The following is a 13,454-nucleotide window of genomic DNA, read 5'->3' on the forward strand; positions in this document are numbered from 1 at the left end:
AACTATGTTTATTTTTTAGAGGAGGAAATCATCAGTACACGAAAAAGGGGGCAAAACACCCAGTCCTAGGCCTGAGGCTAACCCAAGTCAGAGCGGGCTGGGAGCTCTGTGCTCTCCCCATCTTCAGTTCACCGCCAACCTGCATCTGTTTCAGCAAGTAAAATGTCCACACCTAACACATCTCAGGGCAGCCGGGGAGCCACCCTTGCCCAGACCACGTCCCTCCCCAACCGCATCTATCAATCAGTCAGCACCCTCAGGTGGGGTCCCGGGGAAGGCAGATACCTGGGAGCTCACGTTCCAGTCAGACTAGGGGAGGCCAACAGGATGAGGGGGTCAGCTGGGAGTCCAGTGTCCACGCCCCACCGTCCTATCAGGTCAACCTGCAGGCAGGGGCAGAGCCCGCCGCCATCGGCCGGAGCCCGCCAGAACGTGCGAGAGGCCACTGGGCCACGCGGCCCGCGTGGACTGACCATGGCCCGGGAGGTGGGATCGCGGGGGGAGCAGCCAAACCCAAGAGACACGATCGCACACCCAGGAGCTGTACCCTAAAGGCGCCCAGGCGAGCAGTGAGCCCGGACAAGTTCCGGCCTAGAGGAGGGGTTGGACCCCGGTACCCGGGAGGCGCAGGTTGGCCGGGGCTGGGGAGTGAGTGGCAGATGGGAGCAGGAAGCCGAAACAGCAGGGAAGAGTCTGCCGGGAGAAGGCGCGGCGGAAACGCTGTTCCCCGTCGAGAAGCAGACAAAGGCTCGGGTGCGCACGCGGTATACGGCGGCGCCGGAGACCCGTGCTTTGGGCCGCGGGAAGCCGCGCCCGAGCCGGCCGGCGCCGGAGTCGCTTGGTGCCCCGCGGGCGCGACCTCCCTCCCCGCCCCGCCCCGCCCCGGGTCTCCCGTCCTCACCTCGCTCGCCCTCCATCCAAGACAACGGCGACCCCCTCCTCTGTGCACCCGGCGCCTCTTCCCTTAACGTCTCCCGCCTCCTGCCTTCTAGCAAATCTATGCCTTGACGATTCTGCTCAGTCTAGTCCCCCTCCCCCGTGACACGCCTTCTGCCACCCCTGCTCCAGCGCGGTCTCAGCCCCGCTCCCAGAGCTGGGGAGGCGGAATGGTCGTGGTCCTCCCGGGGGTCCGGACCCGCGGCGCCTTTCTCCTCCGCCCTAAAGCCTCATTGTCCTTTCCTCTACCAACCTGAGTACGAGCTAAGCCCCAGAATCTAGAGAAAGTGGACCCTTCGCGGAGGCGCACCCATTTCCACACGGCTAGTCCACGCACTGGGGTTCGGCGGTGGAGCGGCCGGGCTCAGGCACCGAACCCGGGTAACAGCGAGTGCCTTCACTTTAGGGAGCGCGGGGTTCCGGGGCCCTGGCCTGCCCTCACCCAGCCAGAGGACTCAGCGGGCGGGACCCCCAAGGATGCGCGTTTACTCCAGCCGAGTGTTCCTAGACTGAAGGGAGAGGAGCCTGGCGTAAGCGGTCACAGAGTTGAGAGTACAAAGACGTGCAGGGCAAGTGTGGCCAGAAACAGCACCGGGGCCCCAAAGCGGGCAGCAGGTCCCGTTCTAAACGCGCGGCTCCCACCGCTCTCCCAGATCACCCTTCCCCCACATGCACGCGAAGCCTGGGAAACCCCGGTGTCCCGGCGCTGGCCCAGGCTCCCGAGCCGCCAATGTGCTTCCAGTCCCCCGCCCTCCAGAGAAGCCCGCTGGCCAGCAAACGCCCCGGGCACACGCAACCTGCCCGCCGTCCACCGCGGGGAATGGGGAGCCAGACACTTACTGGGGCTCAGGAAACACTCCGTCAACCTTCGGAAGCAGCTCGCATTATTAGAAGATCCATCTTCCATGTCGGAGCCGAAGAGCAGCGGGGACGCGGCGGCGAGGGCGGCGCCGGCGTCTCGGGGCCGCAGCGGAGTTCGGCCGCCGCCGCCTGCGCTGGGGCCGGGGCAGCCCCCGCTGGCTCCTGGGAAGCCGTGGGAGCCCACGCGGCAGGCAGCCGGGCCGAGCGGGAGCCGGGGCGGCGGCGGCGGCGGCCGGGGCCCGGCGCGTGCTGGGAGCAGCAATCCCTGGAGCGCAAGGAGAGAGGAAGAGCCGCCGCCGCCCGCCGCCGCTGCCACCGCCGCCGCGGTGACTACTGCCGGGGGGAACGCTCAAGGGAGCTGCCTCTTGTCCTCCTCCTCCTCCTCCGCCAGCATCGCCGCCGCCTCCTCGAGCCGGCGCCGCCGCCGCCGCTGCGCCCTCCCTTCCTGGGAGACGCACGGGGAGGTGAAAGGCAGATGAGGAGGGGAGAAGAGGAGGGGCCGGGGGGGGCGGCGGCCAGAAGTAAAAGGAAGATGGAGTGGAGGAACGGACCGGGGAGAAGGCGAGCGCGAAGGGAGCGCGGGCTGCGACCCAGCCTTCGCCGCCGCGCGCAGACTGAGCGCCGGGGACCCCAGCGGAGCTGGCGCGACCTGCGGAGGAGGGGGGCGGGCGTGGGGGTGCGACACTCTCGGCCCGACCACGGCTAGGCTGCTCGTGGGCCGGGCCCGGGCCCGCCCCGCCCCCCCCGCCGGCCGCCCTGCGCCCGGGCTCCGGGCGGAGTTTGCCGGGGCCGAAGCCGGGCTTGTCCCCAGACGCAGGCAGGGGGGCCTGGGGGCGGGGAGCGAGCGGCTCTTCGGGGCCGGCCATGACCCTCCTCCTCTGGCCGCCGGTGGGGGCCGGCCACCGGCAGGAGGGGCGCGTCACGGGCCGGGACTCGGCGGGCTCCGCCCCCGCAGGACCAGCTCTCCCGGGCCGGTCGACCCGATCGTCAGTCTACTCAGTCCTTCGTTCTGGTCTTCCGCGCCCCTCTCGGCCCAATCTTCATATCGTGTTCCGCACTGGATGCGGGAGGACCTGGGGCCGGGGGCGAGTCCCGCGCGGCGGGGCCTGGCTGCAGGCTGGCGCGCACAATCGGCGTGCTCCCAGGCTGGGGCGAGGGGCTGCAGAAACGCTGCCTGCAAGCGTGGTGTGGTTTGTGTGCGCTCCGGTGGCTGAGCCTCAGCGACTGCTCGAAAGCAGCGGAGAAAAGCGCTGCAGTGCCGCGGCCCGTGGAGGCGGCGGCGGCGGCGGCGGCTGCAGAAGACGCCCACTGGCGGAGCGGGCGCTCCCCACGCCGCTGCCGCCCGCGCCCACGTAGCGCGCCCCGCAGCGACTCGGCCCCACGGCGCCAGGCCCCGCTCCCCGGCGGCCCTCTGCGGACAGTGTGCGCCACGGGCCAGGACAGGAGGGCCGCGAAACGCCTGCGTTTCTATGAGGCGTCCTCACATCTGGGTCTGTTGTTCCGAATTCGAAACCCGCCGCCCGGCAGCTGCTCCAGCTGTACACTGCTGGGCGAGCCCCGGCGGCCTGTTCCTTGCCCGAGCCAGGCAACTCTCCTGATGGCGGGCCAGCAGTTCCAACTGAGCTGTGCTCAGAGCTTCCCGGAGAGTGCAAACTCAAAGACGTTTGATTGGAGTTTCCGTCAAGGCACAATATTTCCAAATAAACTAAGGCTTAAAAAGACGGTTCATCCCCAAGAATCCCTTTCCGATGCTCATTGTATAAGGAAGTTCGTGTGCACAACCCAGTTTGCCCCTGTGAGGTTAGAGAATGGAAAAGGCAAACTATGGCTAAAAAAATAAAAACTGGGAGATCATGGCCCCAAAGCCCTGAGGACCACCTCCTCACCTGTGGCTTGCTTGTACAACGACCCACTCCCTGTTTCCCCAGCCCTAATCCAGAGGGTTGCTACTGCAGGAAGATTTGCGGCTTCACGGGCGCTCAGAACACCGAGCCGCCAGAAGTTTGGAAAGTTGGGAGAGCGGAGCGCAAGGATGCGCAGGTGTCTGTGTTGGGCAGGCGCGCTGCAGAGCCACCACAGCGCGCAGGGTCCGAGTTGGGGCGGAGGCCTGCTGCACCCTGGGTGGGACGGATTATCCAGACTCCCTATACTAGGTCACCTTCCCAAGACTGGAGACGCGCGCCGAAGCCCAGCTTCCGCGAAGGTCGAGGGGGTCACCAGAGCGCGAGGCGTGCACGGCAGTAGAGACGATCCGATGACGCAGGGCCCGAGGCCCCGGTGTGCGCTTGGCCGCGGGGTCTTTTCTCGCCCTCCGAGTTTTCTTCTCACCGTCCAGTTCTGGAGTGTTTTTCATTTTGAAGCGTACTCCAGATTCTCCCCAAGTCTGCTTTTCCCCACACCCATCCAAACACCCACAGTGGAAGAGAGCTTATTTGCATTTGCACCAAACTGGGCAGGTGGAGCGCCTGGGAGGCAGTGCGACTCCCCTCCCTCAGCGAAGTCCCCAGGCGTTTCCGCGACTGCGAGGCTGATTTGGAGCGTCGCGCGTGACGGGCGCTAGTCCTGGCACTCACTGGATCAGACTCCCTAAATTTCCCGAACAAGAAAAAGATTCTGGTAGCTCTCACCTTACTAAGTGGGGTTTTGCCGTTGCCTTTGCAGTTTTTTCCCCCACTGTGAAGAAAAAATTAGCACGACTGAGCTGTGCTTCCTAGTCTGCTGCTGCATCCTCCAGGCTGACTTGTCCGGGCCGCGCAGCCCCGACACCTGTTACTTTCCTGGGAGTCTGGAATCCGCGCGGGCTGCGCACTTGGCCCCGCAGGGAGGGTCTCCGGGGCAGCTCACAGGTTTGGGGAGGACGTGTTTCTCCTTGGAGTGTTTACTCATCACTCATTTACAGGCAAAACGTTTCTACTTGTCGTTTAAGTTTCTTTAGTTGCCTTTTTGGAGTCATTAAAGTGACTCCAGTTTCAAGAAAATTTACGTTTAACTTGAATATAAACCTCCATAGGAGCGCGGGGCGCCAGGAGCCGGGCAGAAAACGTCAAGTATGTGTTCCCCGGGTCTTTGTTAAATCAGGAGGCAAACTTTAGAATTCTCAGTAACCCTTTTCTGGAATCAACTTCTTTCTATTTTTCTTCCTTCTTTTCTCCAAATGTTTGCTGGGAGGCACACATTTCCTGGACAAATTAAAAATGACACAGCATGACAACGGAAAAGGACCACATTTAGGAGGAGTTTTACTGGCTATCGGTTATACTTGCTAAGTGTTCTCCTTACTTAATACTGGAGTCCACTTCCGTTAATACAAGCCTGATACGCACCCAGGCAGTGTTTCTTTCTTCATGAAATATTGTTTACTCGAAGATGTAAATTACAAACACATAGATATAAAGGCGCTGTCACTCACCCTGTGTTCAGGTGTCGCAACACCTGTAGAATGTGCTGCTTGCAGATTCTTTTCCTTCGCTTTGAGCTTCCTTACTGATGTATCAGAAGAGGGAGAAAACTGTCACTAAACATTTGTTATTCCAAACCTTTTAGGAATAAACACATTGCCTCATGATTAAGTCAATTCTGCACTGATAGTCCCCATAAAACTTGCGATTTAGTTATATGTCCAAATGTGCTCAGATTTCAATACAGTTTAAGTACAACTGAAATTATCAGTTGTTAACTCCAGGAGCCTGGGAGGAGCAACAGTGCAAATTCACACCACCACTGTGGGCCCTCTGCGAAATGAACAATTTTCCTCATTCTCATTTGAAGAAATGCCAGCCCACACTGCAAAGACTAAAAACTAAAAGAATATGAAGAGGACGGCTCACACCAGGAAAGGTGCCAAAATTATGATGATCATTACTAGTAGTTCAACATTTTCAAAGAATAGAAAGCATTTGTCTCTGGCGTTTACCAAGGAAAATGACCAAGAAAGAATGTACTTTGGGAATGAAATCTTATGTTAGTGGACCTGTGCAACCATAACTATGTCTAAATTCTCCAAGTATTCTTCTACATATTGTTATTTTAAATTAGCTGAATTCTATATTACTTGTAATATTTTATGCATAATAATTCACATATAGAGGAAACAATATCTGCCTGATTATTATGTAATCTGAAAGATACGTTCTTAAAAACATTTTAAAACATGGGTCAAGGAAGAGCCTAGGAAATTTTAAAATGTTGATCTCATAAAATCATAAAATTTCTTTATGACAATTTAATCATGCACCCCTTTTAATAGTCTAAGAGTTAGGTTTACAATACATACGGTTAATATTTTATGAATTCTTGGGTCAACATGTGGGCCTATGTCTTAATTGATTTTATTTTACAACTTTTAATATTAGTACTTATAGCTGTAAATTTTATATTGCTGGTTCTTGAATAATTCGTTTTCTCTTTTAAAACGCTAGCAACCTTTCTTTATAAAGATCTAAAATAAAGATTGATTAAATATTAAACTCATCTACTTATACAGATAAGGTCTATAAAAAGATGTTCTTTTTACCTTTGTTTTTAATGTTTGTGACTTTAAAATACATAGTTATTTGAGCAAAATAATTCATAAACAAGTGTCTGCTGCTCCCCAGCTCAATAGAAACATGTGAGTTTTACATACCAGACTTTTCAATTTAATTGCTAGTAAATTAGCAACATATATTATATCACACAAACTCCCTGCATTCTAATAAAATAATTTAATCCTTGTCTCGTGTGTTAAAAATGAAGTTCAGCTGCCAGGCGCTAATTCATAGCCATGAAGACTACTCGTCCTAGAGCTTCCTTTCCCAAAGCCTCCTTTAATTTTCCTCATCCCCAGTCGCATCACAGCTTTGTCATCTCAACTCCTGGAGCTGATGTATTTTACCTGCATATATGAGTGTGTTGCATTAAGCCTCCTAGAAAATGTAACGCACATGTAATTTGCATTGACAATTCTTTATATCGAGATCACGATCACCAGTCACAGCCTTTCATAAAGGCTAGCACACAAGAGCCAACGTTTGCTCCCCTAGTCACCTGCCTGCTAACTGGTTACAAATTTCTATCAGCATTGATGTTAACAAATCCTAACTAAAGTGAGGGATGCATTCTTACAGCAGTGCTGCACTCAGGCCTAAAAACAGGGGGCCTGATAAGAAGAAGAAAAATATCATAAAGTCAACAAGCTGAGTGGGACAGCCTTGGCAATAGACCAGAGCTGACAAAAACAGCTTCTTCAGCCCTAACATTCCTAAATCTGCAGTTTCAATTAAATTATTTTTATGAATTCAACAAATTCACTAAAACTACAATTTTCTTATTGCTTTATGTTGTTAAACAACTAAAAACCAGTACAGGTTATATTATGTTATTCTTCATTTAAAAAAATATCAAAATCGTGTTTAGTGTTTAATGTTTAATGAGAATGTTTTTGATAATAGGCCAATTGTTAAAACACGAATATTCCAGACAAATACTTTTAAGCGTTCATAACTTCTGAAAAGGGGTTTGTGTGTTTCTTGATGAATAAGATCCAAGTAGAAAATTTCATTAATCAAAAGCAAACCAGTTAATTCCTTCATGAACACAAGCTTTGCCGAATGGCTGTTGAGGGTCCGGCCCCAGGATAGCGGTGTTACAAGGCCGGCCGAGGTTACACAGTCAGCACGAAGTCCTGTGACAACCCTGGGAGCATGTCCTCTCTTACAGAACACCACCATGTTATGATACAGAACTAAATTTTGAAGATGTTGCCATTTTTTAAATATTGAATTCACTTTATTTTTTATTTTATTTTATTTATTTGGGGGGAGAGGTAATTAGGTTTACTAATTTTTTTATTTTTGGAGGACGTACTGAGGATTGAACCCAGGACCTTTCTGCATGCTAAGCATGCGCTCTATCACTGAGCTACACCGTCCCCTCTCAGATTCACTTTAGAAGCTCACTGAAATGTGCAAAATGCTGAAGCAATTTTCACTTCTCAAACACACACAAATTAGACTACAGCCCTGAGTTCCAGTTAAACAGCCAACACCTTCGTCAAGCTTTTACAAGTCAGATGTACCCATTTCCTTTGAGGCTATTTTAAGAGTCAAATAGAAGCAGAATGAGAGAAATATTTATATATAATTCTATAAATAAAAGGCCTAAAGGAAAGAAATACTTTAAGAGAATCAAAGTCCATTCAAAGCATTTAAGTAGAAAGTGACTACAGGGGCATTCGGGATAAAAAGGACGAGCTAGGAAGGGCTCCAGACAACTTAGCCCGTGTCCACCTGCCATACAAAGAGGAGAGAGGCTCGTAAAAGATTGTCAAAATTCCCACTGCGTCTGTCCCCCCATGACGAATACCTTTAGTGCCCACACAAATTATTGTGTGATGCTTGAATTGTATGTTGTTAAAGTCATTTGAAACAAGCAGGTCTTCAACTGTAGCTTGGGAATCCTTTTCTTGCATACGTTATTTTAATAGCCATGGTTTTACCATGAGCCTTGACATCTACACGAAGGGGTCTGAAGCAGTTACGGGAAAAAGCAGAACTGTTGACTTACAGATTTGTCTCAAACAAGGATTGAAATGGCTCATTTCATCCAGAGAATGCATTCCTTTCTTTCATAAGAAAGAAAGAAAGAAAGAAAGAAAGAGAGAGAGAAAGAGAGGAAGGGAGGAAGGGAGGAAGGGAGGAAGGGAGGAAGGGAGGAAGGGAGGAAGGGAGGAAGCACGGCCTGGCCTGGAAATGAGAGTTCTGGTCTGGACCAGGCCTGGATGGACATTTGAGGTCGTGCAGCACAGGCCGTGATCATTCACACCAGTGAGTTGTTCTGACATCAGGCCCTGACTTAGAAAGACAGGTTCCCTGAGTTCCTCTCATGAAAGTGCCCAAAGGAGAACAGAGATGGAGAGAAAGCCCCGGGCTGCTGACGCGCCCCAGGGACAGGAGCCCCCCAGGCCCAGACAGCTCTTCCCAGGACTTGGGGTTCTGACACAAAAGGCCCTTGCCTAGACTGCGCCAGCCTCCTTGCTGGCGCGCACCACCCAGCCTGTCAAAGCAACACGTTGTGAGCCATTGCTAGAGCTTCGTGTATTAAACCTTCCGAAAAGACCCTTATCACAAAAAGTAGCTCACAAAAGTCAAAAGGTAGGCAGCCCTGTTCTTTCAGCCTCACTGGCTGTCTGTGTGCCTTGACAGACAGCCAGAGATGGGTAGTTGAGACAACATATCTTCCACAATCTCTGGACAAATTCATTTTGTTTCCTTGAGATGCTGGGGCTTGATACCTGTGTTTTATCTTCTGCACTAATTCATACTGTAGTCATCAACAAAAGCAAGGTTGAGAAGTGGAGTTTCCTCCCGGGGGCCCATCTGCACCCACATTATGCTCCTGATCTTTGAGCAGGGACATGGTAGGACTTCCTTGTTTCAGACAGGATCTTTTTAGGAGAGTGCTAGCCAAGCACCCGGAGGTCCCCTGAGTTCAAAGCTGCCTCTTCACTGATCCAGGTCTCCGGTTAGCTTTTTGCTCTCTACTGATGTGTGGGAAAATTCCCTTTTCTCCTTTGCTCTCCAGCACTCCATTCTGGTAGATGTTTCCATGGGAAGTTTCCAGTTTCTCCACCCAGGAGTCTTGTGTTCCTGGCAGATTATCCTGTACTATGCTCACTGGGCTTCAAAACAATCCCACATAACAATGCTTGTGCCATTCAAATGACCCACCATCACTGCTCAGTAACAAAAAACACCTATTGAGCATATCAACCCTAGCTGAAAAAACAGACTAAAAAGCCAGCATATCCTCTTGATTGGAAATCTCCACAGTAAATCTCCATTTTACTTTTCTTTCATCTGCTTGTACTGAGATCTTCCAGCTGACGACCATGACTATGACCAACAAGGCGAACGCCATCTTTCCAGAAGAACACACCAAGGCTAAGAGGTGCTAAATAATTTGTTGGTTTTGCTTTCCATGTCACATTGGTTGTTTTTCAAAGGACCCACCTGGCCAGAGCCCAAGTCTGTGGTTGAACTGGGCAGGAAGGGAGTATCTGGAGGCTGCGTTTGCTCAAGCTGCGCCACCTGGCTGAGGGCCAGGAAAAGAATCCTGCAGCACGTGCATGGTTAGGGAGGCTCCTGGGGAATCAGAGACAGAGTGCTTCAGATGAGCAAGTCACCTGCACGTTCTGTGTAGGGTTTGTCCATCTTCTCCTTCCAAAGGGTCTGAGCGTGGGCCTCTGGTGCTGACCTGGGACTCTTGGTCCAACGACATGTGTAGACCAACATATATGGCGTATAGACTGACGTAAGGCCTATAGACCTACTACACTTCTTAACGTGAGTCACCAAAACATGCATTTGAATGAAATACAGAAAACAAAGGGTGGCTTTAAGGCAATCATATCATAGCTGCCGTTCAGCTGCTATGTTCCTATCCGTAGTGTAAACTCCTGACCACAAGTGCTCTGAGAATTATAATGGAACATCATCGACTCAGACACAACTCATTTGATAACAAACTTTTAGAAATGTTAATGTGCATTCTGAAAGATTCTCCAACTTGATTAAAAAATGGATTTGGACAATTAAAATCAAGTTAAAATGACTGTGACTTTTATCTGATAATCTTATATAATTGAGAAATAAATCATGACACAGTCACCTTAATTTAAATGTTTCCTACATTCCTTCCTTATTCTTTGTTTCTGGAGTGACCCAGAAGTAGTGGCATCATTTCTGGGGAGGCTGCTCAGGTTAGAGGTGGTAGAGAGGGCTTACAACTCCTGGGGTCTTAGACAACCCTAACTGCCAGCATTAAACACACCTTAGGTGAGAAACAAGAATGGGGATAAATTTAAGCAAACAAATTGAGAAGTTACAGTGGTGTGGAGACCTTTAGATGAATTATGGTAGAGCCCCAGTGGAAGAAGGAGACCTCAATCATATATTACCTTACAGCTGGGAGGTGTCTCTGCTGATCACAGCCCACAGCCTTCTTGCAAACTGTTAGAATCTTAACAACTGGACACTATATACCCATGACTCACGTTTATCTGGTCCACCTTTCACATTAGGCTACACTAGTAAAGAGACGGATTTCAGAGGTTTTCAATGTATCAATATTGAATCACCCTTTTTTGGCAAGAAGTTCGCTATTTTTGAGGAATAAAGAGTAAACAATCTTCGTTGTAAATTCCCAAAGTCTACTTGTTTTTTTGAATATCATCCAATGATTGGCTACAGTGAAACCCTCTTCTGTTTTTTAACTACTGTGATTAAGTTTTCCTAACCCATTTTTCCCAAGACTGGGAAAGTTGCAAATTTTATTTTTTAGGGATACAATGAGCATGATACCTCAGGAATGATCACGAAGAACACAGAGCCCCTGAAGAGTGTAAATTCAGCCCAGGTACTTGTGCTCACTCCCCCCAACTTGAGAACTGAGCACGTACCATTCACACAGCACCAGTGAATTATGTCAGCCCAGGGGGAGAGAACAGACTGCTCACTCTGCCGCCTTCATGTTGACTATTTTCTGTGTCTCTCCGTGAATGTGTTCATTATGGCCTCACGCAAAGACTCAGTTAATTTACTCCCATAACTGCTCACAGCTGACCTCAGACCTTTCATGGGCTAGGATTTAAGCCTGACAAAAAGCAGCTCCAGAAGGCAAATTAGGGCTTTTGATTTCCCCCTTAGGTGTATGCTGTGTGCTTCCTTCTCTAAGGCAGGACGCTCACACTCAGTACTTCCAGATTTTTGTGTTGATGAAGGCGAGGTTATTTTAAAGAGGGCTCAATTAAAATGCTCTTCTGATAGAAAAGCAAGCTTCAACATTAAACAGCCCAAGTTTATAGCTGGATCAGTATGTATACTATGAAACTCTATCTGTTTTCAGTCAAATCTTATTTCTTAAGTAATTATAAAATACAGATGAAATCCAATTTTATGTTCTGAACTCTGACTTAAACAAACCTAATGTAAAGTTTCCAGAAGAGAGATCAATACAAGGATAGATTTGTGACTCACTTAAAACACCCCTTTGAATCTTGCATTTAGTTTGATTTTAGTTATAAAAAAGATTTTCACAAAGCTTATCAGAAACTCATTCATTGCATAAAGCTATGCATTACTCATCTATTTGGGTCAATGTCCAAAGCAATGGCTTTTTCTTGACCAAAGCCTTTTAACATAACTCCAGCAATCCACTGTGGCCACTGGAGTTGCCAGTCTTCACTGGATACGAGAGAGTCTTCCCCCCACATCTCCCTTTACAAAGGATTAAAATAAGGTAACGGCACTGGGCCCACACTGCTCACAGCAGTTAAACCTGGAACTAAACACTTAACACACCCCAGAACTGTCATTTCTAGGTGAATTCATCCAGAATATAGTCACCAAGCACTGTATAATTCTGAAGAAAGCAGAATTAGTGAAATTTTTAATAAATTTTTTCAAATCTTGTATTTAGTTTATCAAATTCACATTTTACCAGAAAACATTACAGAGCAGAAGCACCCTCACGGCTCCTGGGCACCGGGATGGTGGCCCTGCGGCAGCCCTGCTGGCGGGCAGGATGGAGTGTGAAGTCTGTGTGGTGGGGCAAATCTTAATGGGAAAGTGAGAGTGTAGATGCACAATCACAAAATACAAATGGAGAGTTTTGCAATAACAGAAAAATCCAAAATTAGCATAAGTGTTTCAAAAGTAGAGCAAATTCTATGACTGTCATAAAAGTTTGCCTCCAAAAAGCCCAAACCAATGGCGATACGTGAGGCTTCAGTGGCGAAGTATCCAAACAGGGTCTACAAATCATGGCCTATTTGTTGACTAAGGAGTCACCAAGCACAGCAAACTCTGAAGACAATGCACCTTTATCAGTACGTAAAGGAGACAGAAGGAAGGGGAAAGGATGTGCACCTTCACAAGTGGAAGTGAAATAGGTTCCTGACTAGTTTGCAACCTCTCCCAGCGCATTTACACAGAATTTGATTTACAAAAGTCAGCATCGCAGATCAGGAATCTGGAACCCCATTGTGATGCAAACTATTCCAAAATAAGGAAAGCATAGCAGTTAAATATCTGTAATGGCTTCTCTCAAGCCAAAGCACGACTGGCTTTGTTAGACTACTGTAGCTTCTCTGTCAGTTCTGGAGAGACAAGGGTTAACACTCAGGTCCTCAAAGAGCAGGCGTTACTCTGTTGTGGTGGCAAGAGGGCCCCTCGGAGCACTCAGACCTCCACCCCCAACTCCAGCCTCTTCAACCACCTCCGGCTCCAAAGAATCAGGCTCCATGTTTACCTGACTTCCTCTTACTTTACACAGCATTAGTTTCAGCTGTTAGGAACTCTCTCTTCGCACTTCCATTTTTGTTTGTTTTCTTATGTTCTATGACGTGTTCCCAGTGCCTTTGTCTTCAGTCTTTCCTCTTTCATATTGAAGATGTGTCCTTTCACACATTCCCCCTGAATTGAGATTTGGGGGGTCCCACAGACTTCAAAATAAAACATTCCCCCTTTCATACATTTCTACATTCCTACTTTTAGTTTTAATATCCTCTTTGGTGCATCTGAGCAACTTCCAAGTAATGAAGAAGATTTCTAGCCACGTTATTACTACTTTATTGTTTTGGACTGTAGTAAAAGCATATGACCTGTAAAATATCTAATTTT

The 13,454-nt window shown here is 49.5% G+C and overlaps 1 protein-coding gene across 7 annotated transcripts in view; it reads right to left on the minus strand.

Annotated features, from left to right (window-relative positions):
• The window catches only part of PDE10A (phosphodiesterase 10A), a 537,273-nt gene that overhangs the window by 262,024 nt on the left and 261,795 nt on the right, over nt 1-13,454 (minus strand). The window contains exon 1 of one of the 7 annotated variants that reach the window (XM_032485333.1): nt 1,777-2,127. The exons of the other annotated variants lie outside the window; for them this stretch is intronic. Coding sequence (XP_032341224.1) covers nt 1,777-1,843 — 67 coding nt within the window. The 5' untranslated portion in view covers nt 1,844-2,127. Of the gene's footprint in view, nt 1-1,776; nt 2,128-13,454 lie in introns of those variants that run through there. 7 annotated transcript variants of the gene reach the window in all.

Source organism: Camelus ferus, chromosome 8, assembly GCF_009834535.1.
Source record: "Camelus ferus isolate YT-003-E chromosome 8, BCGSAC_Cfer_1.0, whole genome shotgun sequence".
Lineage (NCBI taxonomy): Eukaryota > Metazoa > Chordata > Mammalia > Artiodactyla > Camelidae > Camelus > Camelus ferus.